Source organism: Ranitomeya imitator, chromosome 6 (assembly GCF_032444005.1).
Source record: "Ranitomeya imitator isolate aRanImi1 chromosome 6, aRanImi1.pri, whole genome shotgun sequence".
Lineage (NCBI taxonomy): Eukaryota > Metazoa > Chordata > Amphibia > Anura > Dendrobatidae > Ranitomeya > Ranitomeya imitator.
The window spans coordinates 140,685,482-140,709,078 of record NC_091287.1 but is presented as its reverse complement, the minus strand read 5'-3'; the positions used below and the strand labels follow the sequence as shown (position 1 = coordinate 140,709,078).

The 23,597-nt window shown below is 42.2% G+C and overlaps 1 protein-coding gene across 1 annotated transcript in view; it reads left to right on the top strand.

Annotated features, from left to right (window-relative positions):
* Positions 1–23,597, top strand: part of CNTNAP2 (contactin associated protein 2) — a 2,776,229-nt gene that overhangs the window by 1,954,450 nt on the left and 798,182 nt on the right. The window contains exon 12 of the mRNA XM_069730166.1: positions 19,089–19,208. Coding sequence (XP_069586267.1) covers positions 19,089–19,208 — 120 coding nt within the window. The remainder of the gene's footprint in view (positions 1–19,088; positions 19,209–23,597) is intronic.

The window sequence follows — 23,597 nt, the reverse complement described above, 5'->3', positions numbered from 1 at the left end:
TATCATCCCAAGAGGGACAGTATGAGTTTACAGATAACTATATATACAGTGGGGCAAAAAAGTATTTAGTCAGTCAGCAATAGTGCAAGTTCCACCACTTAAAAAGATAAGAGGCGTCTGTAATTTACATCATAGGTAGACCTCAACTATGGGAGACAAACTGATAAAAAAAAATCCAGAAAATCACATTGTCTGTTTTTTTAACATTTTTTTTGCATTTTATGGTGGAAAATAAGTATTTGGTCAGAAACAAACAATCAAGATTTCTGGCTCTCACAGACCTGTAACTTCTTCTTTAAGAGTCTCCTCTTTCCTCCACTCATTACCTGTAGTAATGGCACCTGTTTAAACTTGTTATCAGTATAAAAAGACACCTGTGCACACCCTCAAACAGTCTGACTCCAAACTCCACTATGGTGAAGACCAAAGAGCTGTCAAAGGACACCAGAAACAAAATTGTAGCCCTGCACCAGGCTGGGAAGACTGAATCTGCAATAGCCAACCAGCTTGGAGTGAAGAAATCAACAGTGGGAGCAATAATTAGAAAATGGAAGACATACAAGACCACTGATAATCTCCCTCGATCTGGGGCTCCACGCAAAATCCCACCCCGTGGGGTCAGAATGATCACAAGAACGGTGAGCAAAAATCCCAGAACCACGCGGGGGGACCTAGTGAATGAACTGCAGAGAGCTGGGACCAATGTAACAAGGCCTACCATAAGTAACACACTACGCCACCATGGACTCAGATCCTGCAGTGCCAGACGTGTCCCACTGCTTAAGCCAGTACATGTCCGGGCCCGTCTGAAGTTTGCTAGAGAGTATTTGGATGATCCAGAGGAGTTTTGGGAGAATGTCCTATGGTCTGATGAAACCAAACTGGAACTGTTTGGTAGAAACACAACTTGTCGTGTTTGGAGGAAAAAGAATACTGAGTTGCATCCATCAAACACCATACCTACTGTAAAGCATGGTGGTGGAAACATCATGCTTTGGGGCTGTTTCTCTGCAAAGGGGCCAGGACGACTGATCCGGGTACATGAAAGAATGAATGGGGCCATGTATCGTGAGATTTTGAGTGCAAACCTCCTTCCATCAGCAAGGGCATTGAAGATGAAACGTGGCTGGGTCTTTCAACATGACAATGATCCAACGCACACCACCAGGGCAACGAAGGAGTGGCTTCGTAAGAAGCATTTCAAGGTCCTGGAGTGGCCTAGCCAGTCTCCAGATCTCAACCCTATAGAAAACCTTTGGAGGGAGTTGAAAGTCCGTGTTGCCAAGCGAAAAGCCAAAAACATCACTGCTCTAGAGGAGATCTGCATGGAGGAATGGGCCAACATACCAACAACAGTGTGTGGCAACCTTGTGAAGACTTACAGAAAACGTTTGACCTCTGTCATTGCCAACAAAGGATATATTACAAAGTATTGAGATGAAATTTTGTTTCTGACCAAATACTTATTTTCCACCATAATATGCAAATAAAATGTTAAAAAAACAGACAATGTGATTTTCTGGATTTTTTTTTCTCAGTTTGTCTCCCATAGTTGAGGTCTACCTATGATGTAAATTACAGACGCCTCTCATCTTTTTAAGTGGTGGAACTTGCACTATTGCTGACTGACTAAATACTTTTTTGCCCCACTGTACATATGTAAGTAGTAATTAATTTAATTTTGCACAAAACCCAATTGCATAAGCCTCATAGAGAGTATAGTCACTCACAAGTGATGTATGAAAAGGGTCAGGCTCAATGTGAAGTGTATATTAAATCCTGATAAGTTGATCATCTGATATGTATATAGATAAATCACAGGCTGAAATTGCATATTCATACTGACCAAGTTGAACACCCAATGTCCCAATCCACCAACACGCGTCCCTTCCCTTTCCTTCTTTTAACCTTTCCTACCCTTTTCCCGGTTCCACCCTATATTATTTATCATGTGTTGTATTTTTATTGCATAAATAAAGCAATTATCTTTTATGAATGTGAATTTTTTTTGACAATTTTTTTAACAATTCCTATATTTCACAATTTGTATGTTCGTTGGCACGTATTAGTTTTGTTATATTTTGGTATTTCCTACTATGCAAATTTGTGGTAACAGGAGAAGGGTTGAGCGAAACGGGTTGGCCAGATTCAGAAGTCGCCGACTTTTGGCAAAGTCGGGTTTCATGAAACCCGACCCGACCCCTATGTGGCGTCGGCCATGAGGTTGGCGATCTTCTGATCTGGAATCGGAATTCCGATACCGAGTTCCAATATGTTTAAGATATCGGGAATCAGTATCGGAATTCATATTTAAGTGTAAAATAAAGAATAAAATAAAAAAAAAATTGATATACTCACCCTCGGACGCGCCCTGGTTCTCACCGGCAGCCTTCCTTCCTAAGAATGAGCACCTGAAGGGCCTTCGATGACGTCGCGGCTTGTGATTGGTCGCGTGAGCGGTCACATGGGCGGTCACGCGACCAATCACAAGCCGCGACGTCATCTAAGGTCCTTCAGGTGCTAATTCTTAGGAAGGAAGCATCCGAGGGCGCGTCCGAGGGTGAGTATATTCCTAATATACTCACCCTCGGACGCGCCCTGGTTCTAACCCGCAGCCTTCCTTCCTAAGAATCAGCGCCTGAAGGACCTTAGATGATTTCGCGGCTTGTAATTGGTCACGTGACGCCCATGTGACCGCTCACGCGACCAATCACAAGCCGCGACGTCATCGAAGGTCCTTCAGGCGCTCATTCTTAGGAAGGAAGGCTGCCGGTGAGAACCAGGGCGCGTCCGAGGGTAAGTATATCAATATTTTTTATTTTGATTCTTTATTTTACACTTAAATATGGATCCCAGGGCCTGAAGGAGAGTTTCCTGCATTGGGTTTCGGGTTTCGGCCGACCCCGACCCTGACTTTTCTATAGGATCGGCCGATTTCACTCGACCCAACTTTTGAAAAAGTCGGGTTTCGTGAAACCCGACCTGATCCTATAAAAAGAAAAGTCGCTCAACCCTAAACAGGAGAAAATAGACATTTGTTGTGCAGATTTCCTGAGGATACTGATATCACAGCAAGGCTCATAAAGGAAGAAGCCCCATTTAACTTGGAGCGCAACACTGGCATAGATAGCCATATCCATTTTTCAGAGCCTATAATATGCCTAAACAGGGTAAATCCCCAATAAGTGACCCCACTGTGGAAATTACACCCCTCAAGGAAAGTATCTAGAGGTATGGTTATGCTGTGCAGAATTTTATGACGTTGAGCTGTGATTATGACAAAATAACTTTTTCCTGCGAAAATGTTATTTTAGCCCCGAGTTTTTCCTTTTCACAAGAATAACAGGAGAAAATGGACACCAAATTCTGTTGTGTGATTTCTCCTGAGTATACCAGTAGCCCATATGTGTTGCAAAACTACTGTTTGGGTACATGACAGGGCTCGTAAGGGAAGAATCACCAAATAAATTCTGGAGTGCAATTTTGGCTGAAATAGATTGTGGACGCCTATCACATTTGAAGAGCCCCTGACATGTCTAAACAGCAGAAACCCCCATAAATGACCTCATTTTGAAATATATACTTCTAGAGGAATTCATCTAGGGATGCAGTGAGCAATTTTAACCATCAGGCGATTCACAGAATTGTTTAACTTTGGGCTGAGTGAATGGAACATTTCCTTTTATCCACTAAAATGTTGTTTTGGATCCAAGTTTTCAATTTTAAAATAAGATAATAGGAGAAAATGTACCATACAATTTGTTATACATTTTCTCCTGAGTGTGCCAATATTCCATATGTGGTCAAAACCTACTTTTGAAGTGCAGTGCAAAGCTCAGTAAGGAAGGCGTACTATATTGGAGTTCAGATTTTGATGGAATAGTTTGGAGGTGCTATGTCACATTGGCAGAGCCCCTAAGGTGCCAGAACAGCGTAACCCCCATATGTGACCCCATTTTACAAACTACATCTCTCAATGAATTAATTTAAGGGTGCAGTGATCATATGAGACAGATATGTCACAGAATTTTATACCATAGGACAGTGAAGTAAAAATAATTGAACTTTTACTACAAGAATTGTGTTTTAGCCCCAGATTTTACATTTTCATGTGGAAAAATGGGGAAAATAGCATCAAAATTTGTCAAAACAATTTCTGCTCATTGTGGCAATACCCCATCTGGCTGTACAGAGCTGCTTAGCCACGCAATCAGACTCAGGAGTGAAGAATCGCTATTTGGATCTTGAAGAACAAATTTGTAGGCTTCATATACAGAGCCTCTAAGTACCAGAAGAGTAGAAACCCACCTCACGTGACCCATCTTGGAAATTCCATGCCTCTGGGAAGCTATTTACAGGAGTAGCGATGATTTTGACTCCACAAGTGTTTTCTAGAAACAAGCAGCAATGAATATTGCTGAATGCACATTGCAAATCTGCCATTGTAGTGCCCACACATTGCAGTGTCCAGTACGTTGTTGTGTCCAGTACATAGTAGTGCCCATGCATTGTGCCCAGCTCTTGCTTCTAGCCACACGCATCACCTTAACTATGCAGTTTCTCATCGCTACAGAAATTTCAAACATGTGGACGCTAATTATTAGTATTTTATTATTATAGTGCCATTTATTCCATGGCACATTATATGTGAAAAGGAGTATACATAATAAAAAACAAGTACAATATTCTCAAACCAAACAAGCCATCAACTGGTACAGTGGGAAAGGGGGTCCTGCCCGTGAGGGCTCACAGTCTACAAGGGATGGGTGTGGGATACAGTAGTTGAGGATACAGCTGGTTGTGCAGTGGTATGGTGGAACAAAGGTTACTGCAGATTGTAGGCTTGTTGGAAGAGGTGGGTCTTCAGATTCATTTTGAAGATTTGCAAAAGTATGATGTTAGGTGTCGAGTTCCCGCCTCTGCACAGGGGGAATCTCGAACCATCTCTGCTGCGGTCTCCCATTCTTCTCCAGCCGCAGTGGAGTCTGCTCAGTGGAGACATTGGTCCCAGCGTCTTGCTCAGTCTCACTCTGTGCATAGGGTTACTGTTGTTTTTCCTGCTTCTGCCATTGAAGCCAGTGCTGGGCAGCGGCGAGCAGACGCTTTTGGGACTAAGACCTGCTTTTTCCCTTCTGAGCATGCCCAGGGTGAGATCTCCCATTGGAGATCGAGGGTCACATGATCAGATGCTGCAGCGGTTCCCATTGGTCCTCCAGGAAGGTCATGAAGGTGCTAAACTTCTGTGGCAGCTTCCCATTGGTCCTTTATTGGAAGGTCCTATAGATGCTGCATCTATATAAGCTTCGCATGACCGCACGACCATGCGCTAGTGTACAATTGTAATCGTGTGTGTGTTGATGAGTGCAAGTCGTTCCTTAAAAAACCCATCCCTTGCGTATGACTGTTCGCGTAAGGTGTATGGCTGCAATCTAGCGCTGAACTCACAGCATTAACACACGAAACAGCGCCTACTGCTGTGACCTCCAGTACGGTGCCACGCGCCATTAGAGCGCTTCTTTAACCCAAGTCAGGGTGGTTAGTGGCTTCCGCCAGTACGGCACAGTTCGCACGCTCATGCTATTTAATTATTAGTTTTGTTACGTGCGGTACTGCGGCCCTGTGACACAACAGGGTTCGCTTCATTCACATAGGGTAAAGTTAACCCGTGTGTGTATTCACATTGTACAGCCATATAGTCCGTCATTACTTGGCAGCAGGTTCCATCTCTGCACGGTGGACCCCGGGCTGCGAACGCACCTTATTCCATCTGTTATGAAAGGCAATTCAGTACTACAATGGACATAGCGGTCAGAGCACATACAGTGATCTGACAATAACCCAAAATCATAGAACGAGCTCTGAGACGTGGGAACTCTGCAGACCGCAATCCCTAATCCTCTCCAAACAACACTAGAGGCAGCCATGGATTGCGCCTAACTCTGCCTATGCAACTGGGCACAGCCTGAGAAACTAACTAGCCTGAAGATAGAAAATAAGCCTACCTTGCCTCAGAGAAATACCCCAAAGGAAAAGGCAGCCCCCCACATATAATGACTGTGAGTTAAGATGAAAAGACAAACGTAGAGATGAAATAGATTCAGCAAAGTGAGGCCCGACTTTCCTAACAGATCGAGGATAGAAAAGGTAACTTTGCGGTCTACACAAAACCCCAAAGAAAACCACGCAAAGGGGCAAAAAGACCCTCCGTACCGAACTAACGGCACGGAGGTACACCCTTTGCGTCCCAGAGCTTCCAGCAACAAATTAGACAAGCTGGACAGAAAAAACAGCAAACAAATAGCAAAGAAGAACTTAGCTATGCAGAGCAGCAGGCCACAGGAATGATCCAGGGAAAAGCAAGTCCAACACTGGAACACTGACAGGAAGCCAGGATCAAAGCATTAGGTGGAGTTAAGTAGAGAAGCACCTAACGACCTCACCAGATCACCTGAGGGAGGAAACTCAGAAGCCGCAGTACCACTTCCCTCCACAAACAGAAGCTCACAGAGAGAATCAGCCGAAGTACCACTTGTGACCACAGGAGGGAGCTCTGCCACAGAATTCACAACAGTACCCCCCCTTGAGGAGGGGTCACCGAACCCTCACCAGAGCCCCCAGGCCGACCAGGATGAGCCACATGAAAGGCACGAACAAGATCGGGAGCATGGACATCAGAGGCAAAAACCCAGGAATTATCTTCCTGAGCATAACCCTTCCATTTAACCAGATACTGGAGTTTCCGTCTAGAAACACGAGAATCCAAAATCTTCTCCACAATATACTCCAATTCCCCCTCCACCAAAACCGGGGCAGGAGGATCAACAGATGGAACCATAGGTGCCACATATCTCCGCAACAATGACCTATGGAATACGTTATGTATGGAAAAAGAATCTGGAAGGGTCAGACGAAAAGACACAGGATTAAGAACCTCAGAAATCCTATACGGACCAATGAAACGAGGTTTAAACTTAGGAGAGGAAACCTTCATAGGAATATGAAGAGAAGATAACCAAACCAGATCCCCAACACGAAGTCGGGGACCCACACGGCGTCTGCGATTAGCGAAACGTTGAGCCTTCTCCTGGGACAAGGTCAAATTGTCCACTACATGAGTCCAAATCTGCTGCAACCTGTCCACCACAGTATCCACACCAGGACAGTCCGAAGACTCAACCTGTCCTGAAGAGAAACGAGGATGGAACCCAGAATTGCAGAAAAATGGTGAAACCAAGGTAGCCGAGCTGGCCCGATTATTAAGGGCGAACTCAGCCAAAGGCAAAAAGGACACCCAGTCATCCTGATCGGCAGAAACAAAGCATCTCAGATATGTTTCCAAGGTCTGATTGGTTCGTTCGGTCTGGCCATTAGTCTGAGGATGGAAAGCCGAGGAAAAAGACAAGTCAATGCCCATCCTACCACAAAAGGCTCGCCAAAACCTTGAAACAAACTGGGAACCTCTGTCAGAAACGATATTCTCTGGAATGCCATGTAAACGAACCACATGCTGGAAGAACAATGGCACCAAATCAGAGGAGGAAGGCAATTTAGACAAGGGTACCAGATGGACCATCTTAGAAAAGCGATCACAGACCACCCAAATGACTGACATCTTTTGAGAAACAGGAAGATCAGAAATAAAATCCATAGAGATATGTGTCCAAGGCCTCTTCGGGACCGGCAAGGGCAAAAGCAACCCACTGGCACGAGAACAGCAGGGCTTAGCCCGAGCACAAATCCCACAGGACTGCACAAAAACACGCACATCCCGCGACAGAGACGGCCACCAAAAGGATCTAGCCACCAACTCTCTGGTACCAAAGATTCCAGGATGACCAGCCAACACCGAACAATGAACCTCAGAGATAACTTTATTGGTCCACCTATCAGGGACAAACAGTCTCTCCGCTGGACAACGATCAGGTTTATTAGCCTGAAATTTTTGCAGCACCCGCCGCAAATCAGGGGAGATGGCAGACACAATTACTCCTTCCTTGAGGATACCCGCCGGCTCAGACAAACCCGGAGAGTCGGGCACAAAACTCCTAGACAGAGCATCCGCCTTCACATTTTTAGAGCCCGGAAGGTACGAAATCACAAAGTCAAAACGGGCAAAAAACAGCGACCAACGAGCCTGTCTAGGATTCAACCGCTTAGCAGACTCAAGATAAGTCAAGCTCTTATGATCAGTCAATACCACCACGCGATGCTTAGCTCCTTCAAGCCAATGACGCCACTCCTCGAATGCCCACTTCATGGCCAGCAACTCTCGGTTGCCCACATCATAATTTCGCTCAGCAGGCGAAAACTTCCTGGAATAAAAAGCGCATGGTTTCATCACTGAGCAATCAGAACCTCTCTGCGACAAAACAGCCCCTGCTCCAATTTCAGAAGCATCAACCTCGACCTGGAACGGAAGAGAAACATCTGGTTGACACAACACAGGGGCAGAAGAAAAACGACGCTTCAAGTCTTGAAAAGCTTCCACAGCAGCAGAAGACCAATTGACCAAATCAGCACCCTTCTTGGTCAAATCGGTCAATGGTTTGGCAATACTAGAAAAATTGCAGATGAAGCGACGATAAAAATTAGCAAAGCCCAGGAACTTTTGCAGACTTTTCAGAGATGTCGGCTGAGTCCAATCATGGATGGCTTGGACCTTAACAGGATCCATCTCGATAGTAGAAGGGGAAAAGATGAACCCCAAAAATGAAACCTTCTGCACACCAAAGAGACACTTTGATCCCTTCACAAACAAAGAATTAGCACGCAGGACCTGAAAAACTGTTCTGACCTGCTTCACATGAGACTCCCAATCATCCGAGAAGATCAAAATGTCATCCAAGTACACAATCAGGAATTTATCCAGGTACTCTCGGAAGATGTCATGCATAAAGGACTGAAACACTGATGGAGCATTGGCAAGTCCGAATGGCATCACTAGATACTCAAAATGACCCTCGGGCGTATTAAATGCAGTTTTCCATTCATCTCCTCGCCTGATTCGCACCAGATTATACGCACCACGAAGATCTATCTTGGTGAACCAACTAGCCCCCTTAATCCGAGCAAACAAATCAGATAACAATGGCAAGGGGTACTGAAATTTAACCGTGATCTTATTTAGAAGGCGGTAATCTATACAAGGTCTCAGCGAACCATCCTTCTTGGCTACAAAAAAGAACCCTGCTCCTAATGGTGACGATGACGGGCGAATATGCCCCTTCTCCAGGGATTCCTTCACATAACTGCGCATAGCGGCGTGCTCAGGCACGGATAAATTAAACAGTCGACCTTTTGGGAATTTACTACCAGGAATCAAATTGATAGCACAATCACAATCCCTATGCGGAGGTAGGGCATCGGACTTGGGCTCATCAAATACATCCCGGTAATCAGACAAAAACTCTGGAACCTCAGAAGGGGTGGATGACGAAATTGACAGAAATGGAACATCACCATGTACCCCCTGACAACCCCAGCTGGACACCGACATGGATTTCCAATCTAATACTGGATTATGGGCTTGTAACCATGGCAACCCCAACACGACCACATCATGCAGATTATGCAACACCAGAAAGCGAATAACCTCCTGATGTGCAGGAGCCATGCACATGGTCAGCTGGGTCCGGTATTGAGGCTTATTCTTGGCCAAAGGCGTGGCATCAATTCCTCTCAATGGAATAGGACACTGCAAGGGCTCTAAGAGAAACCCACAACGCTTAGCATACTCCAAGTCCATCAAATTCAGGGCAGCGCCTGAATCCACAAATGCCATGACAGAATAAGATGACAAAGAGCAGATCAAGGTAACGGACAGAAGAAATTTTGACTGTACCGTACCAATGGTGGCAGACCTAGCGAACCGCTTAGTGCGCTTAGGACAATCAGAGATAGCATGAGTGGAATCACCACAGTAGAAACACAGCCCATTCAGACGTCTGTGTTCTTGCCGTTTAACTCTGGTCAAAGTCCTATCGCACTGCATAGGCTCAGGTTTAAGCTCAGGTAATACCGCCAAATGGTGCACAGATTTACGCTCACGCAAGCGTCGACCGATCTGAATGGCCAAAGACATAGACTCATTCAAACCAGCAGGCATAGGAAATCCCACCATGACATCCTTAAGGGCTTCAGAGAGACCCTTTCTGAACATAGCTGCCAGCGCAGATTCATTCCATTGAGTGAGCACGGACCACTTTCTAAATTTCTGACAATATACCTCTATCTCATCCTGACCCTGACAAAGAGCCAGCAAATTTTTCTCTGCCTGATCCACTGAATTAGGTTCATCGTACAGCAATCCGAGCGCCAGGAAAAACGCATCGATATTACTCAATGCAGGATCTCCTGGCGCAAGAGAAAATGCCCAGTCCTGAGGGTCGCCGCGCAAAAAAGAAATAACAATCAAAACCTGTTGAACTGGATCACCAGAGGAGCGAGGTTTCAAGGCCAGAAATAATTTACAATTATTTTTGAAACTCAGAAACTTAGTTCTATCTCCAAAAAACAAATCAGGAATAGGAATTCTTGGTTCCAACATAGCTTTCTGATCAATAGTGTCTTGAATCTTTTGTACTCTTGCCGAGAGCTGATCCACAAATGAAGACAGATTTCTAATGTCCTTCGCTACACCTGTGTACTGAACCACCCAAATGTCTAGGGGAAAAAAAAGGCAAAACACAGTGCAAAGAAAAAAAAAATGGTCTCAGAACTTCTTTTTTCCCTCTATTGAGAATCATTAGTACTTTGGGCTTCCTGTACTGTTATGAAAGGCAATTCAGTACTACAATGGACATAGCGGTCAGAGCACATACAGTGATCTGACAATAACCCAAAATCATAGAACGAGCTCTGAGACGTGGGAACTCTGCAGACCGCAATCCCTAATCCTCTCCAAACAACACTAGAGGCAGCCGTGGATTGCGCCTAACTCTGCCTATGCAACTCGGTACAGCCTGAGAAACTAACTAGCCTGAAGATAGAAAATAAGCCTACCTTGCCTCAGAGAAATACTCCAAAGGAAAAGGCAGCCCCCCACATATAATGACTGTGAGTTAAGATGAAAAGACAAACGTAGAGATGAAATAGATTCAGCAAAGTGAGGCCCGACTTTCCTAACAGATCGAGGATAGAAAAGGTAACTTTGCGGTCTACACAAAACCCTAAAGAAAACCACGCAAAGGGGCAAAAAGACCCTCCGTACCGAACTAACGGCACGGAGGTACACCCTTTGCGTCCCAGAGCTTCCAGCAACAAAATAGACAAGCTGGACAGAAAAAATAGCAAACAAATAGCAAAGAAGAACTTAGCTATGCAGAGCAGCAGGCCACAGCAATGATCCAGGGAAAAGCAAGTCCAACACTGGAACATTAAACAAAATAACCGTATGCACTACTGGTGAAATGGTGCTAAGGTTAGGTTCCCACACCTTTAGACAGTATAATGAAAAGAACTTAGCACTCAACTTGATGCTTTTAGTGCATAAATTATTGTAGTAGTACCCAAACGTTTCGGTCCTTCATAACGGACCTTCATCAGTAAACTACATGTGAGAAAATAAAAAATATAAACAACCAAACATAAACCAAAAGAAAAGATAAACTATACAAAACAAAGTATATACATGAAGTGTTTGATACAGAAACAGCATCGATATAAAATACAGGTCAAATGTATAAATGGAATATAGGCTGAGGAGAGGTACACCGAATATCGAGGCATAGAAGGTTCCACTATTAGAAATGGGAGAAGACAGCCAGAAATCGTGAAAAAAAAGAGTGAAGTACATACCGTACTAGTAAGTGGAAAATGAGACCATAGGGTCATGGGGCACTAAAAGAGCAGCGTCTGGGGATATAGGAAAAACCTATTAAAGATTCACATGAGCCCATGGGACATTAGTGGGGGGATATAATACAAAACATACCTTTAGAGTAAGGCCGGATAGGTATGGTAATACTGCGAAACACAATGAGGCTAATTACATACCGGGGTGTAGTAGATAGGGCCCAGGCAGCGCAAGTGCTATAATTACCTAGTTTAGCAGAGTAGAGTGAAGCCGCTGACAGACGCGGTGTCCACCGCTGGTCTTTTCAGGAAACGAAGGAACCGCCGCTACATGTGCGGAGGGCGGGACCGATCACAGCCCGATGGCCAATCAGCGGCCGCGGTGATGGCCGGAAGTGACGTCGCGCAAGTTGTAAGAGAGTGTGCGGTTATGGAAGGGGTATGTGCGCCGTAACACCCGGAAATGATGCCACGTTGTCATGGTGATAGAGCGATACAGAGGGGCGGCTACAGAGGAGCACAGAGAATAGCGCCGACCAAGTATCTATATCTAACAGTACTCTAGTAGGGGGAAACGAAGAGAAAGACCCAGGAGGGAGGGTTCCAGAAGGTCACAGTAAAAAGAAGTCAGGTACACAAGTAGCGTAGAAATGAAGTGCCTAGCGGAGATTCCGTGACTGGTGAGAGGTCTCCGTGGTGATGGTGCTCCTATAGCGTAGCAAATAGCCATGTGACAAACTAGGCAAGGTGCGTGTAGCAGACTTGATCCAGTGTGTATACGGGTGGTACGACAAGATCTCAGTACAGGCGACTCTAGGTAAAAGAGAGAAAGAGTCAGTTATCAAGATACAGTATATATACGGTACATTGTATTGAAATCAGTAGCAATAAAGTTATAGAAGTCCATAACAACCTGTAGGAAAAACAACAACGTAATAAAACATTATATGAACATGCCATAGGCATGGGATGGACTAGCTACCCTGGTTGGAGTAAAAAGCCAGATGTGTATGTACCTGTCTGGATCACTTCTCAGAGAAAGGAGGCCAAGTCATAGTCCCTATTGAGTCCCATGGGATGGAGGGTTTCTAACGTGTGAATCCAAAATGCCTCCCTCCGTTTAAGACGGGCAACCGGGTCTCCACCACGACGAATAGGGGGGACGTGTTCAATAACTTGAAACTGTAACTGTGAGACATTGTGGCCATGATTATTGAAATGAAGGGGGATGGGTAACAACAAATTCTTACAGCGAATCGTGGAGTTGTGTTTAGAGACACGATCTCGTATATTTTGCGTAGTCTCACCTACATATAAAAGTCCACAGGGACATTTGATCAGGTATATAACCCAGGAATATACCCACCTCTCCTCAGCCTATATTCCATTTATACATTTGACCTGTATTTTATATCGATGCTGTTTCTGTATCAAACACTTCATGTATATACTTTGTTTTGTATAGTTTATCTTTTCTTTTGGTTTATGTTTGGTTGTTTATATTTTTTATTTTCTCACATGTAGTTTACTGATGAAGGTCCGTTATGAAGGACCGAAACGTTTGGGTACTACTACAATAAATTATGCACTAAAAGCATCAAGTTGAGTGCTAGGTTCTTTTCATTATACAACACTGGAACATTGACAGGAAGCCAGGATCAAAGCATTAGGTGGAGTTAAGTAGAGAAGCACCTAACGACCTCACCAGATCACCTGAGGGAGGAAACTCAGAAGCCGCAGTACCACTTCCCTCCACAAACAGAAGCTCACAGAGGGAATCAGCCGAAGTACCACTTGTGACCACAGGAGGGAGCTCTGCCACAGAATTCACAACATCCATCTTATTATTTGGTGCGTTCCGCTAGCCCTAACAGTATGATATGTTGAGGTAGAATGTTGCAGAGTAGGGAAGGTGCACAGGAAAAATATTGTATGTGATTGTGGGAAGAGGAAATAAAACAGAAGTGGAGAAGGAGGTTTTGTGAGGATTGGAGGATGCATGCAGGTAAGTACTGGGAGACTAGGTAACAGATGTATGGAGAAGACAGGTTGTGAGTGGCTTTGCATGCCATGGTTAGGGTTTTAAACTGGAGTCTCTGGGCAAAACGATTACTGCAACATTTAAGATTTAAATTTAAACAAAATTTAACATGGTTCTATTATAAGTATTGTCATCTATTGAAGAGTAATAGGAATCAGGAGCAAGCTCCAAAATAAAAAATACAGATGTAATGTAAGCCAGCCATACTACTGTGAGCATGTAATCAATTTATCTGACTGTACTCCATTATTATCCTCCTGCCTCATCTGCCACTGCTGCTCTGCTCTCCTTGTTCTCTATGGTTGGGAGGCTTAGGAGCAATAGTTAAAGGCAAAGTCCATCACCCCAATTTTGCCTCTCCAGGTAATATCCAGGTTGTACAGCCAAATACTGGTCGTAGGAGTGGGATGTTGGTCACTGCTTTAGCAAGTGATTGGCAGCATCAGTCACATGCCTGATCTCCAGGAGGTGCAAGCTTAGAGACCAGTGAATGACCTGGACAGTGCCAGGACATGGGCAATGGGTGATCAGTAGGTGAGTACAGTATAATATAATGGCAAGGTTTTAGATTTTTTATTTTTGCTCATCTCCCTTTCTGTACTGCAATTGTCAATTTTCTAACTGCTTGACATTGTGTCTAAGATTCTTCTTAGTCTATTGGTGCTTTACCAGTCTATGTGGTTTTAGTCCCTCTTTGATGACTACAAGCATGTTATTTGCTACCAGCAATCCCATGTTTCTACTCATATTCCCCACTGCCTTTTGTCTATGCTATTCATAGAGCTAAAAACACAAGAAAGAGCACACACTTAAGTCCTAAAACCAAAACCATGCACAAAGTCACAATGAAACGGTGCCATGCTGTTGAAATATGCAATTCACTTTAGTTTATTAAGATCAAGGTCCATGACAGAATAGATTGGTTAGTAGGCTGACCTTTCTGACAATAACTGCAGGAAATAGCAGCATTAATATTACCATATATTGTTTCTGCTAGAAAGGAAGCTTTTTAATAAAAATACCGATAGGGAATAATTTTATATTAATTATAATTGCAGATAACACAATATAATCATTTAAGTGGCTCCAAACCTGAGCTTCTTTTTAACTATTTATGTATCAAGTGGATTTTTTAATTAAAAGTTAAAGTATTATCCCACAAATTAACATCTTTTGAAATGTATACATTTACTTCAATGATTACTTAACTAATTTATGCATTACCATTGTTAAACATAATTAAAGTACCTAATTGTCTTTCTCTAATCAAATATAATGAGGACATCTGAGTGCTCCTGACATATTGTTTTAAGCTTTTATTCCCCCTCAAAATGACAATTTTAAAAAAGCTTTTGTCTTTTATTCTACATGGAAATGTAGAATTAAATTTACTGGCTTTATGTTTTTTCTTCTTAATGAGGCAAGTCCCTATGTAATCTGAGATTCAAGAACTTACTAAATCCTTTTTATGCATTACTAACTGATGCATCGTTAACTAAGGTTTAGGACTGTCTATATGTGTGGTGTGAAAAAAGCTATCATCTATTAATGATCATTTTGAAATTTCAACCTTAAATTTTTACATTGACCGAACGGTATTAATAATGCCAAAGATTTACCTTATTCCTATTTTTTCTTTGTAGGTTTAGTTATTATTATTATTATTATTATGATTTATTTATTTATTTATTTATTTATACAGCACCATTGATTCCATGGTGATGTACATGAGAAGGGGTTACATAAAAATTACATATATCACTTACAGTAAACAAACTAACAATTACAGACTGATACAGAGGGACGAGGACCCTGCCGTTGCGGACTTACATTTTACAGGATGGTGGGAGGGAGACAGTAGGTCAAAGGGTTGCAGGGGCTCTGGTGATGGTGAGGCGGTAGCTCCGGTAGGGATGAGGAGGCAGCAGGGTCAGTGTAGGATGTAGGCTTTTCTGAAGAGGTGAGTTTTCAGGTTCCGTCTTAACCCTTATCCGGCTGAATAGGTACAATTGTAACTATTCCGTTTTAAAATTGCAATAACTTTTTTTTGAAAAGACGTAGAGGGCTGAAATTTCGTGACATCTCTACATTTTTGGTCCAGAATATATTGGCCAAATTTCAATAAAATATCTCCACCCGCTTCCGAGATAAGGGGTCGAGATCTTTTTGCATCCATAACAAGCTGCATAGGTACAAATGTACCTCATATATTTTGAATGAAGATAATGCAAGGGAAAAAGCATAAATTTTTTTTTAATGATAATGCTATTTAACTATTATAAACAAGTAAAAAACTGTTCATTTACATTATAAAAGAAAATGTAAGAAACTTTTTTTTATTGATTTTCTTTGCAAGTAATGCATGTTGGCTTTGCTACAGAGTGTTCATCGCAAATGGGTTTCACACAAACCACACAAGACTTTCTAGTCTTGCGTTGTTTTCGCCTCAGGTCTCTGCAGACATAGCAACTACCAACAACAGGGGAGGGTCCACGACTACCATGAGGTATTTTGGGGCCAGCTGCTGGCTGCGATGCTACCACAATGCATCGTCCAAGCACCATTTCTACTGCACCTCGAAGAAAATGGTTTCTCATTATCATTTTGTTTGTACTACGATCTTCAATTGCAATCATACACAGCTGATTTGCGAGATCTTTCAGGAACTTTCTTCGTTGATCCTTTGCCCTGAAGCTTGGATTGTGTTCTCTGTAGATGATGTAGGATGCTAACCCACTGACATCAATCATATTGTAGAAAAATGCCAAAGTCCAACGTGATGTTCGTCGTTTCACAGTGTACTCTCCCAACATTTTATCCATAACATCAACGCCACCTTTTGTTATGTTGTAGTATTTTATTATCTCTGGCTTGGCTGCTAGTGTCTCTTCAACTTCTCCCGTCATGTGCATAGATGATAGAAGCACGACTGATTTGTTCTTCTTTGGTACATATGAACAGACTGTTGCATCATGATTGTAGGCAAAATTTGTCGAGTATACAGGCCTTTCTTTGGCAGGCTGCATGTTGTTAGGTAGGAACCTTTTGTTTTTTCTCACTGTACCAACTAGTGTCATGTTCCAGGAGTTCAATACCTTAGCTAGTTCCATGGTTGTAAAGAAGTTATCGGTGGTGACATTTCTTCCAGAGCCTTTATACGAGCTCACTAGGTCCAATACTGTTCGTTCTCCAATGTTTACTTGTCGAGGACCATCAGTTGGTTTCCCAGTGTAGAGCTGACCTTGTAAAGGGTAGGCATTTGATGAGTCACAAGCCCAGAAAATCTTTATGCCATATTTAGCTGGTTTTGAAGGTATATACTGGGTAAATTTAGTATGACCTCTAAATGGAAATAATTGCTCGTCGACGGTGATACAATGATATGGCTTGTAGGCTCTCTCCAGATTACTGTTCAGCATTGTCCAGATGTCCCGTATTGGTGCAGCTTTATCTGTTTGCACACGTTCTGCACGTGTATTTTCGTTGTCAAACCTGATAAATCTGAGTATCATCTTGAAGCGGTCACGAGACATGGCTGCACGTATAAGAGGCAGAGCAGCAACATTCCACATTTCCTCCAGATTCTCTTTGTTGGCTCTGTGCACACCAGCAGCAATCAGTATGCCCAAAAATGCATGAAGTTCAGTTTCAGTAAATTGCTTGAATGTTTTTTGTGGTGGCCGTTTGGAAGAATCAGGAAAACGTTGTACCAGTTCGTTGTTGTAAGCATCACAAACTCTCTTGGCCTTTCGATTCGTTTCCCGTAATATGATGTCACACATCTCGGGAGTCATGATGGACTTGAATAGCTCTTTTGCTGTATATAGGTTGCTGATTGCTGCAGGGCCACCTCTTTGTCGTAGGACATTACGAGATTTTGTTTGTGCATTTGGCAGTGGATTACTGCACCATTGAGTTTCATCCTTAGCAGTCCAAATGTCGCCTGCACTTTGAGGCACAGAATCATCCTCAACACTTTCGTCTGATTCGTATTCATTTTCATGCTCTATGACCATTTCTTGTTCAATGTCTGAATCTTCTTCAGTAACATCCACTTGTGGTACATAGTTTTCATCATCAGATGGAACATATGGTTCATCCTCATGCTCAGAATCAGATTCTTCTAGCATTCGCATTATTTCGTCAGACGTAAATCTGTAAATATGAACAAATGTAAAATAAATAATTTTCCGAAATACTACATTATTGGCTTTTCACAAAATTATACTAACCTGCAAACACGTTTTCTTGGATTATGGCGGAAACTAGATCCAGCATTACTATCACTCATGATGACTTGCTAGATGAATTTTGGCTTCGTATTTTGTGCTGAATATAAATAAAACATCGTAAAACAATATGTAGATACTAATTATTATCCATTTTTCGTATAAAAATTATACCTATAGTGATAAGTTTCATACAAAATATATGTAAGCCAAGTCCAGGCTGAAAGACAATTTGACTGTTCTGTCCCCACATAATGAGAATAAAGGTATAACTGGCTGTTAGATGCTGTGAGACTTTCCTACCTTCGTTTCCAAGAAATTGAAGACTTCACAAGCCTAGAAATGTGTGCTCACAGCAATGAGATGAACAGCAAAATGGCTAATGAGAGGAGGGAGGCAGGAAGACAAGTAGAAGCCACTCCCAGTTTGAATTAACTTAATTGACAGCAACATAAGTGACCAGTAACAACACTGAACAATAGATATCAGCATAACATTTGTAGCTGAATGAACTTTAGTTTCTGAAACCAAGTAAAGTCTTCCCACAGTGGAGGTATATGTGAAGGTACAATTGTACCTATGCAGCCTGTTAAGGTTGTAAAATTATGCAGCCTGACAAGGGTTAAGGATCCAAATGTGGCTGATAGTCAGATGTGTTGGAGCAAAGAATTCCAGAGGATGGGGGATATTCGGGAGAAGTCTTGGAGGTGGTTGGGTGAGGAGCGAATAATTGTGGAGGAGAGGAGGAGGTCTTGGGAGGACCAGAGATTATGTGAGGGAAGATATTGGGAGATTAGTTCAGAGATATATGGAGGAGACAGGTTTTGGATGGCTTTGTAGGTCAGTATTAGTAATTTGAACTGTATACACTGAGGGAATGGGAGCCAGTGAAGAGATTTGCACTGAGAATTTGAAGAGATTTGAGGAGAAGTGGAGGAGTAGCGAGGAGTGAGATGAATTAGACAGGCTTTTATATAATATCATGAGAATAGGCACCTCATTTAACACCACTTTTTTTGTTCCAGCCATGTATGAGCTCTCTTGTGAAGTCTACAGACACCTGGGTAATACATCAGACTTCTATTGGATTGATCCAGATGGCAGTGGACCACAAGGACCAATGCGAGTTTACTGCAATATGACAGGTAACAGACTTTCATATTTTTAATCTGGAATCTAATGGCAAAATTAAGTGAGAGTCTTTCTTTGTTTCATAGAAAATGTCATCCTATAGATTACCAATAGTTTTAGCACTTGACCATTTTGCAAGCACAAGCAAGATATCAAATTATTAATGTCTGCTGATAACTGATACTGGTTTTATCCAACAATAAATGCACAGAAATTCTGTCAGCCAACATTGACCCCCAAACCAATAGCTCCTTTATCTATTCCTATGTCCATATTTATTGAATTGATAATAACCACTATTATCATGAATAAAGATGTTAATCTGATAAGAAACTAAATAAGACTTGACATTACAGGCAGATCTCAAGAAAACAGTAAATGGCCTGAGAAGCTTTCTAGGGACATTAGAAACAGAGATGGGCAAATGTATTGAAGAGTAATTAATTTTACTCACATTTTGCAAATATCTGCATTCTGTAGAATATGGTTTTTTTTTATAATTCTCAGCATAAAATCACACAATGCCAACTGTGGACACCATATTTCTAAACAGTAAATGGCCGGCAAAAAGTTGAAAAGAAACAAATATCATATATCAAAGCTTCGGACACCACCATTGCCCTGATTTTTTGTGCCTCTATTACACCACATCTCTGGACTTCTGTTGACTTGGAGTTAGGAATTCTGAGTGCAAGTAGGTCCCAGAGAACAATGCATGTTAGCAGTGACCTTCTGTGCCTGGGGTCAGAAGCCATGACCATATGTTCACTCTAAATTGGCAATATGGCTCCTGAGCAGTCCCCAGAGGGCACTGCGCCTGCACTATGACCTTGTGGGCTTGCTCATGGCCAGAAGTCCTGATACAAATTGAACAGGATAGAGAATAGTGCAATAGAGGCACAGAGAGCCAGATGGGGTTCAGGGAGTTTCAGGAGTGGCCAGAGAAGAGAGCAGTCAGGTGAGCATGAGGGTTTTTTCCTATTTATATTGTATGTATATTATGTTCTAGGGTCTGGAGAACTCTACAAATCAAATTTCCCAAGTAGAATCCACAAGACTTGGCAAATTTGAATTTAATCAGAGCCACTCACTTTAAGTTTGAATTTTGCTAGGTCATACCTACGAGTTTTTTAAATAACTCAAATGCTTCCTAATCATAAAAATTATTATCTCTGTAAGTAAATATAAAATGTCATTTATGTAGTTGTTCATTTTGTATCATTCCTCTCCTAAAATCTCAACATAAGAGTAAGGCTGGGCTCAGATTGCCATGTTAAAAATCGAGCCATTCCACCCTGGTGTTTGTCCACACTGCAGATGGGTGCAGGAGCTATCTTTTATTTCATGCATTATTCTGGTCTGTAAAACAGATCAAAGTATTGCATGAAACATGTTTTTCCCTGTAATTTGCCTACTTTTCTATTGTTTGAAGCCAAGAATGCAACGCAGAGGCAGGAGAAGTAAAGGAGGAGAATACATATTAATTTATTTCTCAGCAAGTTAATGTATAATCTATATATCTCTTTATTATTACTTACATCACTTTATTAATGTTTTATATTTAGTGCAATACGATTGTTTCATTTTGTTAGAAGGGATAACTTGATATTTTACAGTGCCTCTAAAAGTAATTTAGGATAGAGAATAAAAAAGACAACAAGAAGCACCAATTTATTTTTCTGCTTTAGAATAAATTCTTATCGGTATTCTGCGTTCATTTTTCTTCACTCTGCAATAAAACATCTGAGGGGTAAGTTCATGGGCAAGTTACTCTAATACAAAGCATTCTACTTTGGCAAATTTCTGGCATCACATAGGTCATCATAATTTTCTAGCAAGATGTACGTTCAGAGTAGAATAATAATAAGAAAATTAAGCCATTAGGTTTGCATATATGAAATGCTTCAATGTCTGTGACAAGGAATAATTTAGGATATTTTTTTCCTGATTTATTTAATTTGATATATAGGCAGAAAGATTTTTCTACTACAAGAAAAGGCTATTATGAATTGAATTTTAAAATACAAAATTACAGAAATAAAAACTTATTTTTGCCACAGTCACAAGTACATTTAACTTATTTCACGCACATTTAACCCCTTAACAGTCAACATTTTTCTTGAAAGTAACACTAGCCGACAAAAAGATGGTCATCCAAATTCCCAATCAGGTCCATGGAAACAGAGACAGAACATGTTAAAGTACTGGGTGGAATGACACATCGCAGTCTTCTGTTGCTGTTCATATTACGATCTCAGCATGTGCCTTGAAAGTACATTTAGAAATTATAAAAAAGGTATTCGAGCACTGTACAGCAAAAGCATACAATCTTTATGAAAAGTATCCTTTTTTAGAAAACTGTGCTATTCCACTCTTCTACTCCTAAAAAAATGTAAACCTTTCATAAAGGGTGGTCAAATGTAAGTACAGTTCTATTACTGTAAGGCCAACCTTTAGAGTCTATGGCAGCACCTATTATTACCTTTTAAATAACTTTTCAGAGATTTGGACATAACACAAAAAAACAGCTGCCTATCAAGTCTTGGGCATTGTATCCCTGCCATGTCCATATGTATGGTTTAAGTAATATAAGCTATCGCTGAAAGGAAATGATTGAAGGTTTATAATTAGGGAGTGAGCGGGCTCAGATACGGTGTTATCCGAGCATGCTCGTGTGCTAATGGAGTATCACTGCTACATGCTTTCCATTGTATAGTGATATGGAAAACTGCAGATAATCATTTTTTTTTGTTTATCTCTGTTCTATTCCAGAGATTTTCTTCCAAGTCTACTTCCGCAATTGTACTATGGTAGTCTGCATTTCATCTGCATTTCTCGTATGTATGTAAATAGGTTCTGTAAGTTTTACAGGTGTCCGTTCCAGCATAACGGTCTATTGGGAACACAAGCCATAATATTAGTGTGCCTAAGCTTTTTCATTTTGTACCAATTTCTGTCAAATAAAAAACTGGCATTGAATTTCTGGAGGTTTGTTATTTCAATAAAGCTTGACCCCTTAATGACTGCCAATATGCCTTTTTACGGCGGTAGTTAAGGGTACTTAAACCACAGCCTTGCTAATTAGCGGCGCTGTGGAAAAAGTGTATAGCGCCCCCCAGAGTCGGATTTTCTCCAGGGTCTCAGCTGCCGAGGGTAGCCGAGACCCCAGAGAACATGATTTGGGTCAGTTTTTACCGTCCCCTGGGTTGCGATCGCAGGTAATTAACCATTTACCGGAAACCGCAAACAAAAAATAATCTGATGTGCCATTTAATTTTTTTGTCCTCCGATGTGATCGCACATCAGAGGACAGAGAAATATGGTCCCCGATCCCCCCAGTACCTCCCAGCGCTCCTCGGCCCTCATGTATCCACCCATGGGTGCCGCCATCTTCTTCCGGGAAGAAAATAGTGGGCGCATGGGCAGTGTGCCGGATCTGCCAGCCGGCACCTGGCAGAACTCGGGGTCTCAGCTGCTGGGGGTAGCCGAGACCCCAAAGAACATGATTGGGGTCGGTTTTTACCGACCCCAGTTTTGTGATCGCCGTTGTTAAATGTGTAACGACGACTGCAATAAAAAAGTCTGACGTGCCATTTAATTTCTCTCTCCTCTGATATGATCGCACATCAGAGGAGACAGGAAAAGAGTTCCTGATCCCCCCCGGTATCCCTCCTTGGACCTCTGAAGTCCCCCGTGCCTCCGGTTTTTTCTTCCGGGAGAAAATGGCAGGCTAAAAATCATTTTTGTGGAAAAAAAGATTTTTTATATTTACGGCTCTGCATCATAAATTTCTGTGATGCACTTGGGCATTCAAAGTGATCACCACACATCTAGATAAGCTCCTTGGGGGATCTAGTTTCTAAAATGGTATCACTTGTGGGGTGTTTCTACTGTTTAGGCACATCAAGGGCTCTGCAAATGCAACATGACGCCCGCAGACCATTCCATCAAAGTCTGCATTCCAAAACATCGCTACTTCCCTTCTGAGCCCCACAGTAGTAAACAGTAGAGTTGAGCGACCTTGACCTTTTTAGAGTCGAGCCGGGTTTCGCGAAACCCGACTATCTCAACAGTCGGGTCGAGTGAAATCGGCCGATTATGACGTAAAGTCGGGATCGACCGAAACACGAAACCCAATGCAAGTCAATGGGGCAGCATAGTCGGCAGTAAGTGGGGGCCAGGAAAACACCTAGAGTGCCCATTTTAATGTCAAAACCATCCATTCTTCTTAATGAAGCTTGTCAAGCGTAATTTACCTTATAATAATTGGAAGGCATTTGAAATTGGGGGTCATTTGGCTAAAGTTGTGGTGGGTAGGGCTGGTTCAAGTAATTAGTGGGCCTAGGAAATCTGGACCACGTCACGGCAGTGGAGCAGGGAGAGGTAAGTATTTCAACTTTGCA